Raw genomic sequence first — 27,411 nt, 5'->3', positions numbered from 1 at the left:
GGACTGCAGACCCACTGGACTCATGTCATGGCTGTTCCTAACTGATCAGTCCACGGACTGCACACCCACTGGACTCATGTCATGGCTGTTCCTAACTGATCAGTCCACGGACTGCAGACCCACTGGACTCATGTCATGGCTGTTCCTAACTGATCAGTCCACGGACTGCACACCCACTGTACTCATGTCATGGCTGTTACTAACTGATCAGTCCACGGACTGCAGACCCACTGGACTCATGTCATGGCTGTTCCTAACTGATCAGTCCACGGACTGCAGACCCACTGGACTCATGTCATGGCTGTTACTAACTGATCAGTCCACGGACTGCAGACCCACTGGACTCATGTCATGGCTGTTCCTAACTGATCAGTCCACGGACTGCACACCCACTGAACTCATGTCATGGCTGTTACTAACTGATCAGTCCAGGGACTGCACACCCACTGGACTCATGTCATGGCTGTTCCTAACTGATCAGTCCACGGACTGCACACCCACTGGACTCATGTCATGGCTGTTCCTAACTGATCAGTCACACGGACTGCACACCCACTGGACTCTTATCATGGCTGTTACTAACTGATCAGTCCACGGACTGCACACCCACTGAACTCATGTCATGGCTGTTACTAACTGATCAGTCCACGGACTGCACACCCACTGGACTCATGTCATGGTTGTTTCTAACTGACATGTGGACTGCAGACCTACTGAACTCATGTCATGGCTGTTACTCACTGATCAGTCTACGGACTGCACACCCACTGGACTCATATCATGGCTGTTCCTAACTGATCAGTCCACGGACTGCACACCCACTGGACTCATGTCATGGCTGTTTCTAACTGATCAGTCCACGGACTGCAGACCCACTGGACTCATGTCATGGCTGCAGACCCACTGTCCTCATGTGCAGACCCACTGGAATCATGTCATGGCATGTCATTTGCTGCAGACCCACTGGGCTCATGTCATGGGCTGTGACCATGTCATGACTGCAGACTCACTGGGCTCATGTCATGGCTGTAGACCCACTGGGCTCATGTCATGGCTGCAGACCCACTGGGCTCATGTCATGGCTGTAGACTCACTGGGCTCATGTCATGGCTGCAGACCCACTGGGCTCATGTCATGGCTGCAGACCCACTGAGCTCATGTCATTGCTGTAGACTCACTGGGCTCATGTCATTGCTGTAGACCCACTGGGCTCATGTCATTGCTGTAGACCCACTGAGCTCATGTCATGGCAGACTGTAGACCCACTGTAGACTCATGTCATGGCTGCAGACCCACTGGGCTCATGTCATGGCTGCAGACCCACTGGGCTCATGTCATGGCTGTAGACCCACTGAGCTCATGTCATGGCTGCATACTCACTGGGCTCATGTCATGGCTGTAGACCCACTGAGCTCATGTCATGACTGTAGACTCACTGAGCTCATGTCATGGCTGCAGACTCACTGGGCTCATGTCATGGCTGCAGACTCACTGGGCTCATGTCATGGCTGCAGACTCACTGGGCTCATGTCATGGCTGTAGACTCACTGGGCTCATGTCATGGCTGCAGACTCACTGAGCTCATGTCATGGCTGTCCCACTGGCTCATGTCATGACTGTAGACCCACTGGAGCTCATGTCATGGCTGCAGACTCACTGGGCTCATGTCATGGCTGCAGACCCACTGAGCTCATGTCATGGCTGTAGACCCACTGGGCTCATGTCATGGCTGTAGACCCACTGGGCTCATGTCATGGCTGCAGACTCACTGGGCTCATGTCATGGCTGCAGACTCACTGGGCTCATGTCATGGCTGCAGACTCCACTGGGCTCATGTCATGGCTGCAGACTCACTGAGCTCATGTCATGGCTGTAGACTCACTGGGCTCATGTCATGGCTGCAGACTCACTGGAGCTCATGTCATGGCTGTAGACTCACTGGGCTCATGTCATGGCTGTAGACTCACTGAGCTCATGTCATGGCTGTAGACTCACTGGGCTCATGTCATGGCTGCAGGCTTTGACTGGGCTCATGTCATGGCTGCAGACTCCACTGGGCTCATGTCATGGCTGTAGACCCACTGAGCTCATGTCATGGCTGTAGACTCACTGGGCTCATGTCATGGCTGTAGACTCACTGGGCTCATGTCATGGCTGTAGACCCACTGGGCTCATGTCATGGCTGTAGACTCACTGGGCTCATGTCATGGCTGCAGACTCACTGGGCTCATGTCATGGCTGCAGACTCACTGGGCTCATGTCATGGCTGCAGACTCACTGGGCTCATGTCATGGCTGCAGACCCACTGGGCTCATGTCATGGCTGCAGACTCACTGGGCTCATGTCATGGCTGGGACTTTCACTGGGCTCATGTCATGGCTGCAGACTCACTGGGCTCATGTCATGGCTGCAGACTCACTGGGCTCATGTCATGGCTGCAGACTCACTGGGCTCATGTCATGGCTGCAGACTCACTGGGCTCATGTCATGGCTGCAGACCCACTGGGCTCATGTCATGGCCGCAGATCCACTGGGCTCATGTCATGGCTGTTTCTAACTCACATGGACTGCAGAGCTCATGTCATGGCTGCAGACCCACTGGGCTCATGTCATGGCTGTAGACCCACTGGGCTCATGTCATGGCTGCAGACTCACTGGGCTCATGTCATGGCTGCAGACTCACTGGGCTCATGTCACATGCCTGCAGACTCACTGGGCTCATGTCATTGCTGTAGACCCACTGGGCTCATGTCACAGCCGGCGTAGACCCACTGGGCTCATGTCATGGCTGTTTCTAACTCACATGGACTGCAGACTCACTTGGCTCATGTCATGGCTGTAGACTCACTGGGCTCATGTCACGGCCCGTGGACTCACTGGGCTCATGTCATGGCTGCAGACTTACTGAGCTGATGTCATGGCTGCAGACTCACTGGGCTCATGTCATGGCTGTAGACCCACTGAGCTGATGTCATGGCTGCAGACTCACTGGGCTCATGTCATGGCTGCAGACTCACTGAGCTCATGTCATGGCTGCAGACCCACACTGAGCTCATGTCATGGCTGTAGACTCACTGGGCTCATGTCATGGCTGCAGACTCACTGGGCTCATGTCATGGCTGCAGACCCACTGAGCTCATGTCATGGCTGCAGACCCACTGAGCCTCAAGCGTCATGGCTGCAGACTCACTGGGCTCATGTCATGGCTGTAGACTCACTGGGCTCATGTCATGGCTGTAGACCCACTGAGCTCATGTGCCTCATGGCTGTAGGCCTCACTGGGCACATGTCATTGCTGTAGGACTCACTCAGGGCTCATGTCATGGCTGCAGACCCACTGAGCTCATGTCACGACCGTAGACCCACTGGGCTCATGGCATTGCTGTAGACCCACTGGGCTCATGTCATGGCTGCAGACTCACTGAGCTCATGTCATGGCTGCAGACCCATTCGGCTCATGTCATGGCTACAGACCCACTGAGCACATGTCATGGCTGCATACTCACACTGAGCTCATGTCATGGCTGCAGACTCACTGGGCTCATGTCATGGCTGTAGACCCACTGAGCTCTCATGTCATGACTGTAGACCCACTGAGCTCATGTCATGGTTGCAGACCCACTGAGCTCATGTCTTGACTTTAGACCCACTGAGCTCATGTCATGGCTGTAGACCCACTGGGCTGATGTCATGGCTGCAGACTCACTGGGCTCATGTCATGGCTGTAGACTCACTGGGAGCTCATGTCATGGCTGCAGACCCATTCGCTCATGTCATGGCTACAGACCCACTGAGCACATGTCATGGCTGCATACCTCACTGAGCTCATGTCATGGCTGCAGACCCACTGAGCTCATGTCATGGCTGCAGACCCACTGAGCTCATGTCATGGCTGCAGACTCACTGGGCTCATGCCATGGCTGTAGACTCACTGGGCTCATGTCATGGCTGTGTAGACCCACTGAGCTCATGTCATGGCTGTAGACTCACTGGGCTCATGTCATTGCTGTAGACTCCACTAGGGCTCATGTCATGGCTGCAGACCCACTGAGCTCATGTCACGGACCGTAGACCCACTGGGCTCATGGCATTGCTGTAGACCCACTGGGCTCATGGCATTGCTGTAGACCCACTGGGCTCATGTCATGGCTGTAGACTCACTGGGCCTCATGTCATGGCTGCAAACCCACTGAGCACATGTCATGGCTGCATACTCACTGAGCTCATGTCATGGCTGTAGACCCACTGAGCTCATGTCATGACTGTAGACCCACTGAGCTCATGTCATGGCTGCAGACCCACTGAGCTCATGTCTTGACTTTAGACCCACTGAGCTCATGTCATGGCTGCAGACTCACTGGGCTCATTTCATGGCTGTAGACCCACTGAGCTCATGTCACACTGTGGACCCACTGGGCTCATAATGTTTGCTGCCAGACCCACTGGGCTCATGGCATTGCTGTAGACCCACTGGGCTCATGTCATGGCTGTAGACTCACTGGGCTCATGTCATGGCTGCAGACCCACTGAGCTCATGTCATGGCTGCATACTCACTGAGCTCATGTCATGGCTTGCATACTCACTGAGCTCATGTCATGGCTGCAGACTCACTGGGCTCATGTCATGGCTGTAGACCCACTGAGCTCATGTCATGACTGTAGACCCACTGAGCTCATGTCATGGCTGCAGACCCACTGAGCTCATGTCTTGACTTTAGACCCACTGAGCTCATGTCATGGCTGTAGACCCACTGGGCTGATGTCATGGCTGCAGACTCACTGGGCTCATGTCATGGCTGGAGACTCACTGGGCTCATGTCATGGCTGCAGACTTACTGAGCTCATGTCATGGCTGCAGACCCACTGGGCGCATGTCATGGCTGTAGACTCACTGGGCTCATGTCATGGCTGCAGACTCCACTGGGCTCAACTCATGGCTGCAGACTCACTGGGCTGATGTCATGGCTGCAGACTCACTGGGCTCCATGTCATTGCTGTAGACCCACTGGGCTCATGTCACGTCAGACCCAGTGGGCTCATGTCATGGCTGTTTCTAACTCACATGGACTGCAGACTCACTGGGCTCATGTCATGGCTGTAGACTCACTGGGCTCATGTCATGGCTGTAGACTCACTGGGCTCATGTCATGGCTGCAGACTTACTGAGCTCATGTCATTGCTGCAGACCCACTGAGCTCATGTCATGGCTGCAGACTCACTGGGCTCATGTCATGGCTGCAGACTCACTGGGCTCATGTCATGACTGTAGACCCACTGGGCTCATGTCATGGCTGCAGACTCACTGGGCTCATCTCATGGCTGCAGACTCACTGGGCTCATGTCATGGCTGCAGACTCACTGAGCTCATGTCATGGCTGTAGACCCACTGGGCTCATGTCACGGCCGTGACCCACTGGGCTCATGTCATGGCTGTTTCTAACTCTCACATGGACTGCAGACTCACTTGGCTCATGTCATGGCCCGTCAGAGACTCACTGGGCTCATGTCATGGCTGTAGACTCACTTTGGCTCATGTCATGGCTGCAGACTTACTGAGCTCATGTCATTGCTGCAGACCCACTGGGCTCATGTCATGGCTGTAGACCCACTGGGCTCATGTCATGCCTGCAGACTCACTGCTGCTCATGTCATTGCTGTAGACCCACTGGGCTCATGTCACGGCCAGAGACCCACTGGGCTCATGTCATGGCTGTAGACCCACTGGGCTCATGTCATGGCTGCAGACTCACTGGGCTCATGTCATGGCTGCAGACTCACTGGGCTCATGTCATGCCTGCAGACTCACTGGGTTCATGTCATGGCTGTAGACCCATTGGGCTCATGTCACGGCCGTAGAGCCCCCACTGGGCTCATGTCATGGCTGTTTCTAACTCACATGGACTGCAGACTCACTTGGCTCATGTCATGGCCAGAAACTCACTGGGCTCATGTCATGGCTGTAGACTCACTGGGCTCATGTCATGGCTGCAGACTTACTGAGCTCATGTCATGGCTGCAGACCCACTGGGCTCATGTCATGGCTGTAGACCCACTGGGCTCATGTCATGGCTGCAGACTCACTGGGCTCATGTCATGGCTGCAGACTGACTGGGCTCATGTCATGCCTGAAGACTCACTGGGCTCATGTCATTGCTGTAGACCCACTGGGCTGATGTCACGGCCGAGACCCACTGGGCTCATGTCATGGCTGTTTCTAACTCAGATGGACTGCAGACTCACTGGGCTCATGTCATGGCTGCAGACTTACTGAGCTCATGTCATTGCTGCAGACCCACTGGGCTCATGTCATGGCTGCAGACCCACTGAGCTCATGTCACGCACTCAGAGACCCACTGGGCTCATGGCATTGCTGTAGACCCACTGGGGCTCTCCTGTGTCATGGCTGCAGACTCACTGGGCTCATGTCATGCCTGCAGACTCACTGGGCTCATGTCATTGCTGTAGACCCACTGGGCTCATGTCACGGCCCGTGACTCACTGGGCTCATGTCATGGCTGCAGACTCACTGGGCTCATGTCATGGCTGCAGACTCACTGGGCTCATGTCATGCCTGCAGACTCACTGGGCTCATGTCATGGCTGTAGACCCATTGGGCTCATGTCACGTCCGTAGACCCACTGAGCTCATGTCATGGCTGTTTCTAACTCACATGGACTGCAGACTCACTTGGCTCATGTCATGGCCAGAGACTCCACTGGGCTCATGTCATGGCTGTAGACTCACTGGGCTCATGTCATGGCTGCAGACTTACTGAGCTCATGTCATGGCTGCAGACCCACTGGGCTCATGTCATGGCTGTAGACCCACTGGGCTCATGTCATGGCTGCAGACTCACTGGGCTCATGTCATGGCTGCAGACTGACTGGGCTCATGTCATGCCTGAAGACTCACTGGGCTCATGTCATTGCTGTAGACCCACTGGGCTCATGTCACGTCAGAGACCCACTGGGCTCATGTCATGGCTGTTTCTAACTCAGATGGACTGCAGACTCACTGGGCTCATGTCATGGCTGCAGACTTACTGAGCTCATGTCATTGCTGCAGACCCACTGGGCTCATGTCATGGCTGTAGACCCACTGGAGCTCATGTCATGGCTGTAGACTCACTGGGCTCATGTCATTGCTGTAGACTCACTAGGCTCATGTCATGGCTGCAGACCCACTGAGCTCATGTCACGACCCGTGAGACCCACTGGGCTCATGGCATTGCTGTAGACCCACTGGGCTCATGTCATGGCTGCAGACTCACTGAGCTTATGTCATGGCTGCAGACCCATTCTGGCTCATGTCATGGCTACAGACCCACTGAGCACATGTCATGGCTGCATACTCACTGAGCTCATGTCATGGCTGCAGACTCACTGGGCTCATGTCATGACTGTAGACCCACTGAGCTCATGTCATGGCTGCAGACCCACTGAGCTCATGTCTTGACTTTAGACCCACTGAGCTCATGTCATGGCTGTAGACCCACTGGGCTGATGTCATGGCTGCAGACTCACTGGGCTCATGTCATGGCTGTGTAGACTCACTGAGCTCATGTCATGGCTGCAGACCCATTCGGCTCATGTCATGGCTACAGACCCACTGAGCTCATGTCATGGCTGCATACTCACTGAGCTCATGTCATGGCTGCAGACCCACTGAGCTCATGTCATGGCTGCAGACCCACTGAGCTCATGTCATGGCTGCAGACTCACTGGGCTCATGTCATGGCTGTAGACTCACTGGGCTCATGTCATGGCTGTAGACCCACTGAGCTCATGTCATGGCTGTAGACTCACTGGGCTCATGTCATTGCTGTAGACTCACTAGGCTCATGTCATGGCTGCAGACCCACTGAGCTCATGTCACTTACACCGTAGACCCACTGGGCTCATGGCATTGCTGTACACCCACTGGGCTCATGGCATTGCTGTAGACCCACTGGGCTCATGTCATGGCTGTAGACTCACTGGGCTCATGTCATGGCTGCAGACCCACTGAGCTCATGTCATGGCTGCAGACTCACTGAGCTCATGTCATGGCTGCAGACCCACTGAGCTCATGTCATGGCTGCAGACCCACTGAGCTCATGTCATGGCTGCAGACTCACTGGGCTCATGTCATGGCTGCTAGACTCACTGGGCTCATGTCATGGCTGTAGACCCACTGAGCTCATGTCATGGCTGTAGACTCACTGGGCTCATGTCATTGCTGTAGACTCACTAGGCTCATGTCATGGCTGCAGACCCACTGAGCTCATGTCACGACCGTAGACCCACTGGGCTCATGGCATTGCTGTACACCCACTGGGCTCATGGCATTGCTGTAGACCCACTGGGCTCATGTCATGGCTGTAGACTCACTGGGCTCATGTCATGGCTGCAGACCCACTGAGCTCATGTCATGGCTGCAGACTCACTGAGCTCATGTCATGGCTGCAGACCCATTCGGCTCATGTCATGGCTACAGACCCACTGAGCACATGTCATGGCTGCATACTCACTGAGCTCATGTCATGGCTGTAGACCCACTGAGCTCATGTCATGACTGTAGACCCACTGAGCTTGCTCATGTCATGGCTGCAGACCCACTGAGCTCATGTCTTGACTTTAGACCCACTGAGCTCATGTCATGGCTGCAGACTCACTGGGCTCATTTCATGGCTGTAGACCCACTGAGCTCATGTCACGACCGTAGACCCACTGGGCTCATGTCATTGCTGTAGACCCACTGGGCTCATGGCATTGCTGTAGACCCACTGGGCCTCATGTCATGGCTGTAGACTCACTGGGCTCATGTCATGGCTGCAGACCCACTGAGCTCATGTCATGGCTGCATACTCACTGAGCTCATGTCATGGCTGCATACTCACTGAGCTCATGTCATGGCTGCAGACTCACTGGGCTCATGTCATGGCTGTAGACCCACTGAGCTCATGTCATGACTGTAGACCCACTGAGCTCATGTCATGGCTGCAGACCCACTGAGCTCATGTCTTGACTTTAGACCCACTGAGCTCATGTCATGGCTGTAGACCCACTGGGCTGATGTCATGGCTGCAGACTCACTGGGCTCATGTCATGGCTGTAGACTCACTGGGCTCATGTCATGGCTGCAGACTTACTGAGCTCATGTCATGGCTGCAGACCCACTGGGCGCTCATGTCATGGCTGTAGACTCACTGGGCTCATGTCATGGCTGCAGACTCACTGGGCTCAACTCATGGCTGCAGACTCACTGGGCTGATGTCATGGCTGCAGACTCACTGGGCTCATGTCATTGCTGTAGACCCACTGGGCCTCATCATGTCACGGCGTAGACCCAGTGGGCTCATGTCATGGCTGTTTCTAACTCCACATGGACTGCAGACTCACTGGGCTCATGTCATGGCTGTAGACTCACTGGGCTCATGTCATGGCTGTAGACTCACTGGGCTCATGTCATGGCTGCAGACTTCTTACTGAGCTCATGTCATGGCTGCAGACTCACTGGGCTCATGTCATGGCTGCAGACTCACTGGGCTCATGTCATGGCTGCAGACTCACTGAGCTCATGTCATGGCTGTAGACCCACTGGGCTCATGTCACGCCGTAGACCCACTGGGCTCATGTCATGGCTGTTTCTAACTCCACATGGACTGCAGACTCACTCCGGCTCATGTCATGGCGGTAGACTCACTGGGCTCATGTCATGGCTGTAGACTCACTGGGCTCATGTCATGGCTGCAGACTTACTGAGCTCATGTCATGGCTGCAGACCCACTGGGCTCATGTCATGGCTGTAGACCCACTGGGCTCATGTCATGGCTGCAGACTCACTGGGCTCATGTCATGGCTGCAGACTGGACTGGGCTCATGTCATGCCTGAAGACTCACTGGGCTCATGTCATTGCTGTAGACCCACTGGGCTCCATGTCACGCTGCAGACCCACTGGGCTCATGTCATGGCTGTTTCTAACTCAGTCCATGGGACTGCAGACTCACTGGGCTCATGTCATGGCTGCAGACTTACTGAGCTCATGTCATTGCTGCAGACCCACTGGGCTCATGTCATGGCTGTAGACTCACTGGGCTCATGTCATTGCTGCAGACTCCACTCAGCTCATGTCATGGCTGCTGGCGCACTGATCTCATGTCATGGCTGCAGACTCACTGGGCTCATGTCGCATGGCTGTAGACCCACTGAGCTCATGTCACGGGACCGTAGGACCCACTGGGCTCATGTCATTGCTGTAGACCCACTGGGCTCATGGCATTGCTGTAGACCCACTGGGCTCATGTCATGGCTGTAGACTCACTGGGCTCATGTCATGGCTGCAGACCCACTGAGCTCATGTCATGGCTGCATACTCACTGAGCTCATGTCATGGCTGCAGGCTCACTGGGCTCATGTCATGGCTGTAGACCCACTGAGCTCATGTCATGACTGCAGACCCACTGAGCTCATGTCATGGCTGCAGACCCACTGAGCTCATGTCTTGACTTTAGACCCACTGAGCTCTCATGTCATGGCTGTAGACCCACTGGGCTCATGTCATGGCTGCACACCCACTGGGCTCATGTCATGGCTGCTACAGACCCACTGGGCTCATGTCCATGGCTGTAGACCCACTGAACTCATGTCATGGCTGTAGACCCACTGGGCTCATGTCGCTGGACTGCACACTCACTGGGCTCATGTCATTTGCTACAGACCCACTGGAGCTCATGTCATGGCTGTAGACCCACTGAGCTCATGTCATGACTGTAGACCCACTGAGCTCATGTCATGGCTGCAGACTCACTGGGCTCATGTCATGGCTGTAGACTCACTGGGCTCATGTCCGTGGCTGCAGACTTACTGAGCTTATGTCATGGCTGCAGACCCACTGGGCATGTCATGGCTGTAGACTCTCTGGGCTCATGTCATGGCTGCAGACTTACTGAGCTCAAGTCATGGCTGCAGACTCACTGTGCTCATGTCATGGCTGCAGACTCACTGCTCATGTCATGGACCCACTGAGCTCATGTCACGGCAGTAGACCCACTGGGCTCATGGCATGGCTACAGACCCACTGGGCTCATGGCATGGATGTTTCTAACTCACATGGACTGCAGGCTCACTGGGCTCATGTCATGGCCAGACTCACTGGGTTCATGTCATGGCTGTAGACTCACTGGGCTCATGTGTCATGGCTGCAGACTCCACTGGGCTCATGTCATGGCTGTAGACTCACTGGGCTCATGTCATGGCTGCAGACCCACTGAGCTCATGTCATGGCTGTAGACCCACTGGGCTCATGTCATGGCTGCAGACTCACTTGGCTCATGTCATGGCTGTAGACTCACTGAGCTCATGTCATGGCTGTAGACCCACTGGGCTGATGTCATGGCTGTAGACTCACTGGGCTCATGTCATGGCTGCAGACCCACTGGCTCATGTCATGGCTGTAGACCCACTGGGATCATTTCATGGCTGCAGACCCACTGGGCTCATGTCATTGCTACAGACCCACTGGGCTCATGTCATGGCTGCAGACCCACTGACCTCATGTCATGGCTGCAGACCCACTGAGCTCATGTCATGGCTGCAGACTCACTGGGCTCATGTCATGGCTGTAGACTCACTGGGCTCATGTCATTGCTACAGACCCACTGGGCTCATGTCATGGCTGTAGACCCACTGAGCTCATGTCATGACTGCAGACCCACTGGAGCTCATGTCATGGCTGCAGACCCACTGAGCTCATGTCTTGACTTTAGACCCACTGGACTCATGTCATGGCTGTAGACCCACTGATCATGTCATGGCTGCACACTCACTGGCCTCATGTCATGCTACAGACCCACTGATCATGTCATGGCTGAAGACCCACTGGACTCATGTCATGGCTGCAGACCCACTGAGCTCATGTCATGGCTGCAGACTCACTGGGCTCATGTCATTGCTGTAGACTCACTGAGCTCATGTCATGGCTGCAGACCCACTGGGCTCATGTCATGGCTGCAGACTCACTGGGCTCATGTCATGGACTGTAGACCCACTGGACTCATGTCATGGCTGCAGACTCACTGGGCTCATGTCATGGCTGCAGACTAACTGGGCTCATGTCATGCCTGCAGGACTGCACTGGGCTCATGTCATGGCTGTAGACCCACTGAGCTCATGTCACGGCAGCAGACCCACTGGACTCATGTCATGGCTGTTTCTAACTGTCATGGACTGCAGACCCACTGAGCTCATGTCATGGCTGTAGACTCACTGGGCTCATGTCATGGCTGCAGACTCACTGGGCTCATGTCATGGCTGGCTGCAGACTTACTGAGCTCATGTCATTGCTGCAGACTCACTGGGCTCATGTCATGTGCTGCAGACCCACTGGGCTCATGTCATGGCTGCAGACTTACTGAGCTCATGTCATGGCTGCAGACTCACTGGGCTCATGTCATGGCTGTAGACCCACTGGGCTCATGTCGTGGCTGCAGACCCACTGAGCTCATGTCATGGCTGTAGACTCACTGGGCTCTAGCGTGGCTGCAGACCCACTGGGCTCATGTCATGGCTGCAGACCCACTGAGCTCATGTCATTGCTGCAGACTCACTGGGCTCATGTCATTGCTGCAGACCCACTGGGTTCATGTCATTGCTGTAGGCCCACTGAGCACATGTCATGACTGTAGACTCACTGGGCTCATGTCATGGCTGTAGACTCACTGGGCTCATGTCATGGCTGCAGACCCACTGGGCTCATGTCATGGCTGCAGACCCACTGAGCTCATGTCATGACTGTAGACTCACTGAGCTCATGTCATGGCTGCAGACTCACTGGGTTCATGTCATGGCTGCAGACTCACTGGGCTCATGTCATGGCTGCGGACTCACTGGGCTCATGTCATGGCTGCATACTCACTGAGCTCATGTCACGGCTGCAGACTCACTGAGCTCATGTCATGGCTGCAGACCCACTGAGCTCATATCTTGACTGTAGACCCACTGAGCTCATGTCATGGCTGTAGACCCACTGGGATCATGTCATGGCTGCAGACTCACTGGGCTCATGTCATTGCTGCAGACCCACTGGGTTCATGTCATTGCTGTAGGCCCACTGAGCACATGTCATGACTGTAGACTCACTGGGCTCATGTCATGGCTGCAGACTTACTGATCTCATGTCATGGCTGTAGACCCACTGGGCTCATGTCATGGCTGTAGACTCACTGAGCTCATGTCATGGCTGCAGACTTACTGAGCTCATGTCATAGCTACAGACTCACTGGGCTCATGTCATGGCTACAGACTCACTGGGCTCATGTCATGGCTGTAGACTCACTGGGCTCATGTCATGGCTGTAGACTCACTGGGCTCATGTCATGGCTGCAGACTTACTGATCTCATGTCATGGCTGTAGACCCACTGGGCTCATGTCATGGCTGTAGACTCACTGGGCTCATGTCATGGCTGTAGACTCACTGGGCTCATGTCATGGCTGCAGACTTACTGGGCTCATGTCATGGCTGTAGACTCACTGGGCTCATTTCATGGCTGCAGACCACTGGGCTCATGTCATGGCTGCAGACTCACTGGACTCATGTGATGGATGTAGACTCACTGGGCTCATTTCATGGCTGTAGACTCACTGGGCTCATTTCATGGCTGCAGACCACTGGGCTCATGTCATGGCTGCAGACTCACTGGACTCATGTCATGGCTATAGACCCACTGGGCTAATGTCATGGCTGTTTCTAACTCACATGGACTGCACACCCACTGGACTCATGTCATGGTTGCAGATCCATTGGGCTCATGTCATGGCTGTTTTTAACTCATGTGGACTGCAGACCTACTGGACTTATGGTATGGTCTTTAAGTCCACTGTCTGTGTCTGTCACTGCCATTGTGTGTCAACAGGTTTTACTGCAGAACTGATGATGTTATAATTTCATTGCTAGAAGTGTGCAAAAGGTTCCACTTCATTATTCAGTATGGACACCATGGCAGCCATGTGTGTACTATCCTATTTGTGATCTTATACAAAGCCAATTTTATTCAAAATGCAATGGAAATTTGTGTACTCTTTGATCTTTGCACTTTGACCATGTTTTGGGGTTCACTGGAAATTCATGTCCTTGCACTGCAACTTCTCTTTTGAGACAACTACACCATTGAAACTGAAAATTAACATGCTCGTTTCCGTTTTCTGATTTTTACATCCTTCTGATTTTCAATATGGCTACCACAACAGTATTGAAAAAGCAACTAATTACAGCATTACTCTGCTCTGGATGCCCAAGGAGAGATTAGTCAAAATGATGGCAGAAAATGACGTCAAAATGTCATCCCACAATATAAAACACATAATGATGTATGTACAAGACGTATGTCATGAATTGAAGTTCACTCCCGACTGAAGGCGTTGAATATGGAAACATCTTCATGAGTGTTTTTTGCACATTAATGTCCTACTGCAAAAGGTGATTTTACCCGACATTGGCTGCAAAATGCAAAATTGACCCAAACCTTTCTAACATCCAAGTGTTCCAGAATCTCATCACACCTGCCATTAGGACCCATTAGATCTGATTGCTGGACTTTTTGTTCTTTGTTAGGGAGTTAGATATTATTTAGTCTTCAATCATACCGTTATCTTTTCAGAAACGGAATCTCAATGAGCACATACTTTGTTAGTAAACTACATTAACATTTACATTAAATCATAAGATTTTAATTAAAAATGAAACTGCCGTCTTTGATAGGAATTCAATTGTTGTAGAGTATCATGGTGATTGAACTGATTGTGTATGTAATTCTTGTAGACTGCACCTGCATTCAGCCTGATGACAACCAACTCATCTGTGGATATAGTTAACATAGTGTAGAGACAATTGCACTGAGGCCAAAGGAAAAACACATCCAGTTAACAGCCATATACTCATTATGTGATAATAATCAAAGATTTTACCTCTGATCACAATCATTTCACTTTGAATGTATCTGGTGAGATTTATGGACTATGCTTGAGATATCTGAAAGTCTGACAAAATGTTTTGACAAATGTCTTCTTCACATTACAGTGACCTTTCCATTTCCTGATGGAATCAGCGATCCAGTTCGAGACTGTCAAGAGAAGACACATTTCTTTATTGCCAAGGTCAGACACAATCAAGGACGTCTACGCCTCAATTCAGTAAGGAGACAGTATATTTCCAAAACCCATACAGGTTTTGATGAATTTGTCATGAACATGGCAGGAAAAATTGAATTGTAATTTCACTTTATTCAAATATTTATGCTTTTATTATATATTCTTATATAGTGAAATATAACTTGAATTTTTTCTCATCCTGACTCATGCTATGTTGCCTATTTCCCTTCTCCTTTCGAGCGGTTACATGGAAACTTGAATCCCTAGTTCCCTGAAGAGACTGAAAAAATCACCCACTTACAAGTTGCCTCCCTTTTCCCGCCAAAAGCGTCCCAAGCAGATGGTTCGGAGGTCACTATGGGTCCCATTTAGGGCTAATATGTTTGCTATTTCAGCCTGTCAATCCAAATTAAGGCCGTGAGTTGTATTTATATACTTTATTTATATAATCATAACGATGTATTAAATTATGTAAATTTCTACTAATTTTGAATTTTCACACTCCATTTCAGATGACTGTGTACACATGGTAGCATGTTGACAATGCAGGCTATGTATGTCAGCAGTTGATCCACTCCCTGTGTGTTCTTCAATAATTCGTGTTTCTTAGTCTCACTCTGTAAATATTGTGCACATTTATACCAATTTCAATTTAGTTAATATTTATTAGCACGTTTACGCAAGGTCATGGAGTCAAACTATCATGACAGCAGGGCAGCTGCAGATAAGGGTTGCTCTCACACATCTGAGTGTGAGTGTGAGTTGTCTGAAATGTTTTTGGAGATTCCCTCCGGGGTCTCTCCCGTCTCTGTCGCTCTTACAGAGACAGTTACGACTCAGATGATCTTAACCTCTCCTCTTCCTAAGAGGGGAAGTCCCTCTTAGGGAAGAGACTGAACTACAGAGGCTGGTTAAGATCATCTGAGTCGTCTAAGAAATCATCTACGTCTAAGACAACATCATCACATCATTCATCTAGATCTACTAGACCAACGAAGTCTCCCAATTAGACTACATCGTTTGAGAATGCCTTGACGGCATTAGATGATACAGACACATCACCACCGGTTCTCGAACTGCAGATAAGTGTGATAACTTCACAGAAGACAACAACAACTAACACCTCAAGGTTCGCGAACACAGGTTCGCAAAACAACCATCAACTGTTCCAGCATCGAGGAAAATAGGAGTCATCTCAAAGTAGATCTTCCTCCACACCATCAGGGTTCACGAACCCGTCAGTCAACTCGACATGATCTGCAAAAGGGTTAGCGAACCCGTCAGCCAACAATCAACCAGCTACACCTCAGTCTACTGAATCTACCCGTGTCTCCACACATTCTGAGAAAGTGTTCGCGAACCCATCACTGATTCTACACACGTTTTACCCAATTCGCGAAAGGATTCGCGAACCAGTCAACCAGCAGTCAGTCTACTGTATCTCTACCTGCACAGAGAAATATATAATTCACGAATGCATTCGCGAACCCATCTACACAAACGACCTCCAATAAGCGTTCGCGAACCATCCGTAGAATGACAGGCTACAGTTGGATCAGGACTTTGTGACAAACATTATCAGACAAGTCTTTTCAGCCATGCAACAACAAGAACGTGCAACAGAATCACATATTCCTCTTTACCACTCTACTCCCAACGGAATCTCTCGGCGACTCCATTCAAGGTCCCATCTAACCTCAAGTCAGCATTCGTGAATGCTACCAAATCTCAAGGGCAACATACTCCGGCATTTAATGGGAGAAAATTTCCCTTGCACAATATGGAGCGTTTCTTCAGAGCGCCGGAAATAGACGATGACTTTCATCTCCTCAGCGACTCTAAGTCAAGCAGCTATAGAGTGGAATATAAAAAGCTGGCAAATTTAGACACGACTACGGGATTGACCTTCTTCGGGCTGGCTAGATCCTGGGCCATCAACGTAGCCTTGATCAACAACTTGAGGCAAATCTGTCAATTTTCACCGCTCATCCTTTAACTGAAGTGGACGATCCGGGAGAGTCCGCTCATCGGGGTTCTCCCGTTCCTCTCGTCAGTGAAGATCAGGTTCAGAACGATTGGTCCGTTCCACCCCCACCCGTTCCTGTACAACCATCAACCGTGGGTGGACTTCTAGGGTATTACTGGAAAAATTGGATAATGCTGAAAGACGACTACGTCCTACATGTGTTGCGTGAAGGATACGAGATTCAGCTCAAGGCAACAGCACCTCTTACTGTCAATCCACAGGTATATCAATACCCCGAACTACAACGGATCAAGTTGACAGAGGCCATTGACTCGCTGCTAGTGAAAAATGCTGTAGAAATCCTAAATCAACGCAGTCTCACTCCAGGCTTTATCCTAGTACCGAAAAAGAACTCCAAGGAAGAGTTCCGCCTAATCTACAATATGAAGCGTTTCAAACTAGACTATGTACTAAAACCTGACAAATTCAAGATGCTGCACTTACCACAATTGTGATATCTAATCAGACCCAACGACTACCTAGCCAGCATAGATCTACAAGATCTGCACATCCCTATACATCCAGCCTCGAGGAAGTATGTACGATTCCTGTATCAAAGGCACCACTACCAGTGGAGGGTCCTCCCCTTTGGAATTTCCTCGGCCACATGGCTAATTACACTTGAAACAAAACCCATAATTGTGTTTCTTTTGTGACATGCTTCAACTATCAGATTGCAACGTTCGTCTCACCAGTACCAGATCCACAAGCATGGGCTCTCGACGCTCTAGCCATATCTTGGGAGGAACTGAATGCGTACGCATTCTCACCACCGATCCTATTACCTCAATTTCTACACAAGATCGCCCAGACCATGTCATACGACTGATTTTGGTCGCACCCTACTGGCCAGCGAGAACTTGATTTCCAACTTGGAACCTCTATGATGATAAGTGGAGTTTCGACCAGTTTGCTTCACGCAAAGGATTTTCGGCTGTGAAAGCTACACATCCTCAAGTAGCAGAATATTTATGTCATCTAAGGGCTAGTAGACACCTGAAGGGATATACACTCTCAACATACTTGGCGGCGATCAGCTCTGTCATCACCATGGATACGGGAGTCAAACTCACCAAAGTACCTGAAATCGACACTCTATTGAGGTAATTTACACTAGAAGACCAGCAGCAAATGTTTAGAGCTCCAGCATTGGACCTCAACATAGTGCTGCAACATCTTATCAGCGATGACTATGAACCATTGAGAGACACAACTTTTGAGCTGTTAACTCAGAAGAAATTATTCCTCCTCGCCTTAGCTACAGCAGCTAGATTGTCAGAAATACAGAACTAGGTCGAGTCTCCGGAGAGCATACAGCAGTCCACTTGGGTCTCAGATGGGACGTCATAGCAAAGAATCAGCTACCTAGTCAACAAGATCGACAATTCTACGTCCCAGCATTGTCTACGGTCCTTGGACCACAAGATACAGAAGATTTGTTCCTCTGCCCAGTCAGAGCTTTGAAAATCTACTTACAACAGACTGCTACAAGAAGGAGAAAGTTTAAGCGTCTCTTTATCCCACTATCACCCGACACAATTATTGAAGTCTCCCGAACTACTCTCTCGTTTTGGATAAGAGCTGTCCTCCTACGAGCTTTCAAAGCATCCTCCTAGAGCCTCCAACTCACACGAAGTTAGAGCATTAGCCTCGACACTCCCACTACTTGGGAATTGCTCTTTATCATCCATCATGGGAGGCTGCTTTTGGAAATCGGACACAGTGTTTGGAAACCACTATCTTCAAGACATTGCTACAAAAGACGTATCCGCATGAGTGATTTAGACTCAGTTTTGGTCATAGTCCTTGTCTAACATATGGGTCGCGATTCAGTTTCGGTAATAGTCCTTACCTTAACATATGGATCGTTCTAGATAACTAGACATCGAGGCGTACTAGATTATCTAAAATCCACAAAATCTGTAAGAACTTCTATTGATTTAAGAGAAGGTGGTCCCCGATTGACATCAGGATTTTTGGAAGCCTCAACAAGAACCTATTCTGTTGGATTCGGTTAGCAATATAGCATGAGTCAGGGTATAAGGGAAAATATCTAATTTTTATGATAAAATTCATATTTTATACTTATCCTGACTCATGATCTAAAGGACCCGCCCATCCGTCTCAGAACTACGGGATTCACTGTAGGCCCTAGTGTAGGTTTATTCAGGAGAGAGTGATGAGAGCTCGGCTTTTGATGGGAAAATGGAGGCAACTCGTGGGTGAGTGATTTTACGTTCTCTTAAGGGAAACTAGGGATTCAAGTTTCCATGTAACCGTCGAAAGGAGAAGGGAGATAGGCAACATAGCATGAGTCAGGATAAGTATAAAATATCAATTTTATCATAAAAATTACATATTTGATTTATTCCTACACAACATCCTGTGAAGATCCAGGTAAGAATTGGTCTTCAGCAACCCATGCTTGTCGTAAGAGGCGGCTAGCAGGATCAGGAGATGAGGCTTACTGACTTTGTTGACACATGTCATCGTATCCCAGTTGCATTGAAAGATGCTCATGATGTTGATCACAGGATTGTCTGGTCCATACTTGGTTATTTACAGACCACCGTTGTATAGCTGGAATATTGCTAAATGCAGCATTGAACAACAAACAAAAACAGGCAAACACAACAGTCAAATATTCCTTCTTGCTTCAATCATTGAACAGTGTAGGACAATGTAGAACATTCCCACAAACACATGCCGACCACATTGTACCCAGCATGCTATTTTTTTCAGTCATCCACCCAGGGTGCCTATTCTCGAAAGTGTCCCAGCTAAGACATCCTAACTAGTTAAGGACAGGAGTTAGGACTTCCTACCGTTAGGACAAGACCCATTCTCGAAACGATCCTATCCCTGTCCTAACTTGAGCTACCGATCCTAGCTAGGATAGCGAGCTCTTCAGTAGGTGAGATAGAAAAACCTTCATTAAGTTGGGGATTCACCTAAATATTACCCATGATTCATTGCATGAAAAACACATAAAAAAACTACAATCTCGTTTACAGGATAAATGGTAAGACTAGAAATCAAAGTGAAAAGCTTGAAAGCGGTGAAATTCAGCTTTCGATGGACTTACTAGATCTAGAAGAAATCATAATTGATAATAGTTATAATTAAAATCCATATCTTTTATCCAGAAAAATAGAGTGAACTCATACATGAATAGATTTATAATATTTAATGAGATCTAAGTATTGTTATATATATTCGATATTTTCATCACATCAAATTCATTTATTAAACAAGGAGATAACATCTCTCTTCAGAGTTTGAAAGTCTGCCAAAAAAGCAATAAGATATGTGCAAAAAATATTTTCATTTTATTTGTGTGTTTTTTATGAAGTCATGACTTAAACTCCCATTATGCGTCATCTCACAAAGTGAAAATTCACCTAGGAAATAAGCAGGAGTTACTTCCCTTATCGAGTTGGCCTTGACATTGACATTTCACAGCAATGTGACAGAAAAGAGCAATGTTGTGAATAAAAAGGGATAGAATAGGTAAGAACTGAACAAATCTCCTTTGTAGATCTAAAGAATATGTGTATTGCAACAAGTATGTCTATGCATTACCGATAAATTGATAATATAAACTAAAAAAACTCTTCTTAACTCATAAAAACTGTATGCTGTTGTAAATTCAAATGTAACTTTGGCGAGTTATTTTGTTTGACAACATCAAAATATATTATGCATTTTCTGTCAACTACACTTCGTTTCAATCCGTGAGTAGACACAATATATATGATTGTGAATTCTTTGAATAATGTGGACCAAAGTTATAATTATTGGTAACTGCCAGTTGTCTGTAGTCTGTGTTTGCCGCGATTAGGACCCCATCGCGGGAGACGAAACATACCATTTTGACACTGATTTTAAGGGTCAAGTTTGGGGGTTGTCTTATCCATTGGGTCATCTTATAGACGGTCATATACGGTAACAAAAAAGTTCCACAGCATGTTGGTTTCCACTAACATAGACTTAGGACAAGTCAGAACCTATCCTGGTATGTGTCCTAAGTTAGGATATCCTAACGTTAAGATACTTTTCGAGAATAAGGTAGGACACCTGACCTATCCTAGACCCTAGGATCAAAGTAAGGATATCCTAGGGCTAGGATCCTTTCGAGAATAGGGGCCCAGGCTTCTGTGCCTCTAGCTCCAGTACAGCACCGCCTGCACCACCTCATCAGCAACATTGACAGCAGGTGCCTACAAGTTTCCTCACCTGTCAGCTTCTCTCTCAGTTCCCACCTTCAATGGATGCACCACACCCTTCTCCAGGGAACCAACAGGACCAGTATCAGAGATACTTGCCATGGATAGTGGAACTGTAACTACAACCACCAAGCATATTCCCAGTGTCAGTGACTGTCTCAAGCTTTGATTTACCAGGAACAAAAACTGCTTCAGACTCTTCCTCAGCATTGCTAAGCACCTCATTCTAGATGGTCATTATGTTCCACATCAAGTCCTGCCTGATTTTATTTGCTGTTTCAGGACAGGGTGTCCAAGAGCATTTGCTCCTCACCCGAGCCTCTTCTTGTCGCCTAAAGAAAACTTGCTGTATTTTTAGACCTGTGTTTGGCTCTCTTACCCTAGGATTGTGGCTCATAGTACTGCAGACGGACATCCTGCAAACCATAAGCCAAAAGCCCAGTAAGCCAAAGGTCAGGTTGAGACAACTTCTGCTCTGACTCAAAACAGACCAATGAGTGGTTTGCAACGAGTCCTCTATTTCAGATACTTGGAATTTGAGCAGAAACAACAAAGCCTCTGTATACAACATACCTGTTGGCAGGTGTCTACACTATTTTGGCTGGAACTTTGAACATCTGTTCCAGTTCTCTGGGTCATTAGTACTCTCCAACTCTACCTACTGCCCTGAGCAGCGCAATAGCCTCTGTCTCTAAATTCTAACTGCTTTACCTGTAAGAGAATCTGGGACAACATCTAGAACTCTCTGTCATTCCCAGTCTGCTATGTCTCAAGGGAGCATCTAGGAGAGATGACTCAAGAACATGTTGGGTACAAAGTGGTGAACGGATATGTGTGGCTAAATGTTGTGCACTATTTTACAATTAAAGCATTGATATTGCTTCTTTTTCACTCACATGAAATTTGATTGCCACTCTGAATGATTGCCAATGAAGCATTTGTTTTATTTTGTCAATCTTATTTTATCCCACCCGGCATGTAATGCGGTGGGATATAGTCGTCGCCTCGTCCGTCCTGTCCGTCCGTCCGTCCGTCCGTCCGTAATCATTTTGTTTCAGAGCATAACTCAAAACCGCTTCGATATTTTTCAACCCAAATTGGTAGGTATGTCAAACGCATAACCTAAGGTGGTGCCTTTTGCTATTTACAGATTATTGTCATTTTTATTTTCTCGGTTTCCATGGAAACGTTTTGGACTTAGTCTTAAAGAAGGGTGGGCTTCGCTTTCCGGAGCATAACTCAAGAACTGTTCAGTATTTTTTCAACAAAACTTGGTAGATATATCAAACAGATCCTAAAGTTGTGCCTTTTGCTCTTCACAGATTTTTGGTATTTTTTTTTCCCGGTTTCCATGGAAGCGATTCGGACTTTATCCCAAAAGTGAGTGGGTCGGGCCGTCGCTCTCGGAGCATAACTCCAAGAACCATTCAAAAATTTTCAACAAAACTTGGTAGATATATCAAACAGATCCTAAAGTTGTGCCTTTTGCTATTTGCAGATTTTTGGCATTTTTATTTTTCTTGGTTTCCATGGAAGCGATTGGACTTTATCCCAAAAGTGAGTGGTGGGCCGTTTTCGTGAGCATAACTCAAGAACCATTCAAAATTTTTCAACAAAACTTGGTAGATATATCAAACAGATCCTAAAGTTATTGCCTTTTTTGCTATTTGCAGATTTTTGGCATTTTTATTTTTTCTTGGTTTCCATGGAAACGATTCAGACTTAGTCTCAAAAGTAAGGATTGCTTTCGCTTTCGAGACACAACTCAAAACCGTATAATATATTTCAACAAAACTTGGTAGATATATCAAACACATCCTAAAGTTGTGCCTTTTGCTATTTGCAGATTTATATTTGGGATATAGTCATAAGCCTCGTCTCGCCTGTCTGTCCATTCAACTCGTCCGTCCGTCCAGAATCATTTTGTTTCCGGAGCATAACTCAAAACCGCTCTCGATATTTTTCAACCCAAATTGGTAGGTATGTCAAACATAACCTAAGGTGGTGCCTTTGCTATTTACAGATTATTGTCATTTTTATTTTCTCTCGGTTTCCATGGAAACGTTTTGGACTTAGTCTTAAAGAAGGAGGTGGGCTTCGTTTCCTCGAGCATAACTCAAGAACTGTTCAGTATTTTTCAACAAAACTTGGTAGATATATCAAACAGATCCTAAAGTGGTGCCTTTTGCTCTTCACAGATTTTTGGTATTTTATTTTCCCGGTTTCCATGGAAACGATTCGGACTTAGTCCCAAAAGTGAGGGGTGGGCTCTCGCTTCCGAGCACAACTCAAAAACATCTCTTTATCTTTCAGCAAAAAACTTGGCAGATATGTGAGGCAGATCTTGAAGTGGTGCCTTTGCTATTTGCAGATATTTGTGATTTATTATTTTTGGTTTCCATGGAAATGATTCAGACTTGTCTCAAAAGGAAGGGATGGGTTTACGTTTCCGAACACAACGCTGAAACTTCTTAATATCTTTCAGCAAAACTTGGCAGATATGTGGGCAGATGCCAAAGTGGTGCCTTTTGCTATTCACAGATATTTGTGATTTGTTATTTTCTCAGTTTCCATGGAAACAATTTGGACTTAGTCTCAAAAGGGAGGGGTAGGTTTAGCTTTCGAGACAACGCGAAAAACTTCTTAATATCTTTCAGCAGAACTTGGCAGATATGTGAGGCAGATCCCAAAGTGGTGCCTTTTGCTATTCGCAGATTTTTGTCATTTATTTTTTCATGATTTCCATGGAAACGATTTGCATTAGTCTAAAATCAAGCTGGACTTAAAGTAACTGTCAGATGATTTGTTCTTTCAAAGATGTGGAGGCCGGGGGATATGTCATCTTCTGATGACTCTTGTTTAACTTTGGAGACATTCACACCTGACCTATCCTAGACCCTAGGGATCAAAGTAAGGATATCCTAGGGCTAAGATCCTTTCGAGAATAGGGGCCCAGGCTTCTGTGCCTCTAGCTCCAGTACAGCACCGCCTGCACCACCTCATCAGCAACATTGACAGCAGGTGGTGCCTACAAGTTTCCTCACCTGTCAGCTTCTCTCTCAGTTCCCACCTTCAATGGATGCACCACACCCTTCTCCAGGGAACCAACAGGACCAGTATCAGAGATACTTGCCATGGATAGTGGAACTGTAACTACAACCACCAAGCATATGCCCAGTGTCAGTGGCTGTCTCAGGCTTTGATTTACCAGGAACAAAAAACTGCTTCAGACTCTTCCCTCCCAGCATTGCTAAGCACCTCATTCTAGATGGTCATTATGTTCCACATCAAGTCCTGCCTGATTTTTATTTGCTGTTTCAGGACAGGGTGTCCAAGAGCATTTGCTCCTCACCCCGAGCCTCTTCCTGTCGCTTAAAAGAAAACTTGCTGTATTTTAGACCTGTGTTTGGCTCTCTCTACCCTAGGATTGTGGCTCATAGTACTGCAGGCGGACATCCTGCAACCATAAGCCAAAAAGCCCAGTAAGCCAAAGGTCAGGGTTGAGACAACTTCTGCTCTGACTCAAAACAGACCAATGAGTGGTTTGCAACGAGTCCTCTATTTCAGATACTTGGAACTTGAGCAGAAACAACAAAGCCTCTGTATACAACATACCTGTTGGCAGGTGTCTACACTATTTTGGCTGGAACTTTGAACATCTGTTCCAGTTCTCTGGGTCATTAGTACTCTCCAACTCTACCTACTGCCCTGAGCAGCGCAATAGCCTCTGTCTCTAAATTCTAACTGCTTTACCTGTAAGAGAATCTGGGACAACATCTAGAACTCTCTGTCATTCCCAGTCTGCTATGTCTCAAGGAGCATCTAGGAGAGATGACTCAAGAACATGTTGGGTACAAAGTGGTGAACGGATATGTGTGGCTAAATGTTGTGCACTATTTTACAATTAAAGCATTGATATTGCTTCTTTTTCACTCACATGAAATTTGATTGCCACTCTGAATGATTGCCAATGAAGCATTTGTTTTATTTTGTCAATCTTATTTTTTATCCCACCGCATGTACGCGGTGGGATATAGTCGTCGCCTTCGTCCGCCTGTCCGTCTGGTCTGGCCCTCCGTCCAGTCCGTAATCATTTTGTTTCCGGAGCATAACTCAAAACCGCTCGAGCATTTTTCAACCCAAATTGGTAGGTATGTCAAACATAACCTAAGGTGGTGCCTTTTGCTATTTACAGATTATTGTCATTTTATTTTCTCGGTTTCCATGGAAACGCTTTTGGACTTCTAGTCTTAAAGAAGGGTGGGCTTCTGCTTCCGAGCATAACTCAAGAACTGTTCAGTATTTTTCAACAAAACTTGGTAGATATATCAAACAGATCCTAAAGTGGTGCCTTTTGCTCTTCACGGATTTTTGGTATTTTTTATTTTTCCGGGTTTCCATGGAAACGATTCGACTTTATCCCAAAAGTGAGTGGTGGGCTTCGCTTCCGAGCATAACTCAAGAACCATTCAAAATTTTTCAACAAAACTTGGTAGATATATCAAACAGATCCTAAAGTTGTGCCTTTTGCTATTTGCAGATTTTGGCATTTTATTTTTCTTGGTTTCCATGGAAACGATTCGACTTTATCCCAAAAGTGAGTGGTGGGCTTCGTTTCCAGAGCATAACTCAAGAACCATTCAAAAATTTTCAACAAAACTTGGTAGATATATCAAACAGATCCTAAAGTTGTGCCTTTTGCTATTTGCAGATTTTTGGCATTTTTATTTTCTTGGTTTCCATGGAAACGATTCAGACTTAGTCTCAAAAGTAAGGAGTTGCTTTCGTTTCCGAGCACAACTCAAAAACCGTGATAATATATTTCAACAAAACTTGGTAGATATATCAAACACATCCTAAAGTTGTGCCTTTGCTATTTGCAGATTTATATTTGGGATATAGTCGCCGCCGTCCGCCTGTCCGTCTGTCCGTCCGTCCGTCCGTAATCATTTTGTTTCCGGAGCATAACTCAAAACCGTTCGATATTTTTCAACCCAAATTGGTAGGTATGTCAAACATAACCTAAGGTGGTGCCTTTGCTATTTACAGGTTATTGTCATTTTTATTTTCTCGGTTTCCATGGAAACGTTTTGGACTTAGTCTTAAAGAAGGGTGGGCTTCGTTTCCGGAGCATAACTCAAGAACCGTTCAGTATTTTTCAACAAAACTTGGTAGATATATCAAACAGATCCTAAAGTGGTGCCTTTTGCTTTTTACAGATTTTTGGTATTTTTATTTTTCCCGGTTTCCATGGAAACGATTCGGACTTAGTCCCAAAAGTGAGGGGTGGGCTTCGTTTCCGGAGCACAACTCAAAAACATCTCTATATCTTTCAGCAAAACTTGGCAGATATGTGAGGCAGATCTTGAAGTGGTGCCTTTTGCTATTTGCAGATATTTGTGATTTATTATTTTTTTGGTTTCCATGGAAATGATTCAGACTTGTCTCAAAAAGGAAGGGATGGGTTTTCGTTTCGAACACAACGAAAACTTCTTAATATCTTTCAGCAAAACTTGGCAGATATGTGAGGCAGATGCCAAAGTGGTGCCTTTGCTATTCCACAGATATTTGTGATTTGTTATTTTCTCAGTTTCCATGGAAACAATTTGGACTTAGTCTCAAAAGGGAGGGGTAGGTTTCGTTTCGAGCACTGCGCTAAAACTTCTTAATATCTTTCAGCAGAACTTGGCAGATATGTGAGGCAGATCCCAAAGTGGTGCCTTTGCTCTTCACGGATTTTTGGTATTTTTATTTTTCCCGGTTTCCATGGAAGCGATTCGACTTTATCCCAAAAGTGAGTGGTGGGCTTCGCTTTCGAGCATAACTCAAGAACCATTCAAAATTTTTCAACAAAACTTGGTAGATATATCAAACACATCCTAAAGTTGTGCCTTTTGCTATTTGCAGATTTTTGTCATTTTTATTTTTCCCGGTTTCCATGGAAACGATTCGGACTTTATCCCAAAAGTGAGGGGTGGGCTTCGTTTCCGGAGCATAACTCAAGAACCATTCAAAATTTTTCAACAAAACTT

At 47.8% G+C, this 27,411-nt stretch overlaps 1 protein-coding gene across 2 annotated transcripts in view; it reads left to right on the top strand.

The window, feature by feature from the left end:
• LOC124291269 (TATA box-binding protein-associated factor RNA polymerase I subunit C-like) overlaps positions 1-27,411 on the top strand; it is a 100,060-nt gene that overhangs the window by 31,670 nt on the left and 40,979 nt on the right. For both annotated transcript variants that reach the window (XM_046728239.1, XM_046728237.1), the window contains exon 3: positions 15,057-15,169. In XM_046728239.1, coding sequence (XP_046584195.1) covers positions 15,057-15,169 — 113 coding nt within the window. The remainder of the gene's footprint in view (positions 1-15,056; positions 15,170-27,411) is intronic.

Source organism: Haliotis rubra, unplaced genomic scaffold, assembly GCF_003918875.1.
Source record: "Haliotis rubra isolate DU_JTF1 unplaced genomic scaffold, ASM391887v1 Scf489, whole genome shotgun sequence".
In the NCBI taxonomy this organism is placed as follows: domain Eukaryota; kingdom Metazoa; phylum Mollusca; class Gastropoda; order Lepetellida; family Haliotidae; genus Haliotis; species Haliotis rubra.
Note: the sequence above shows the minus strand (reverse complement) of the source record. Positions and strands in the feature narration are given on the sequence as shown.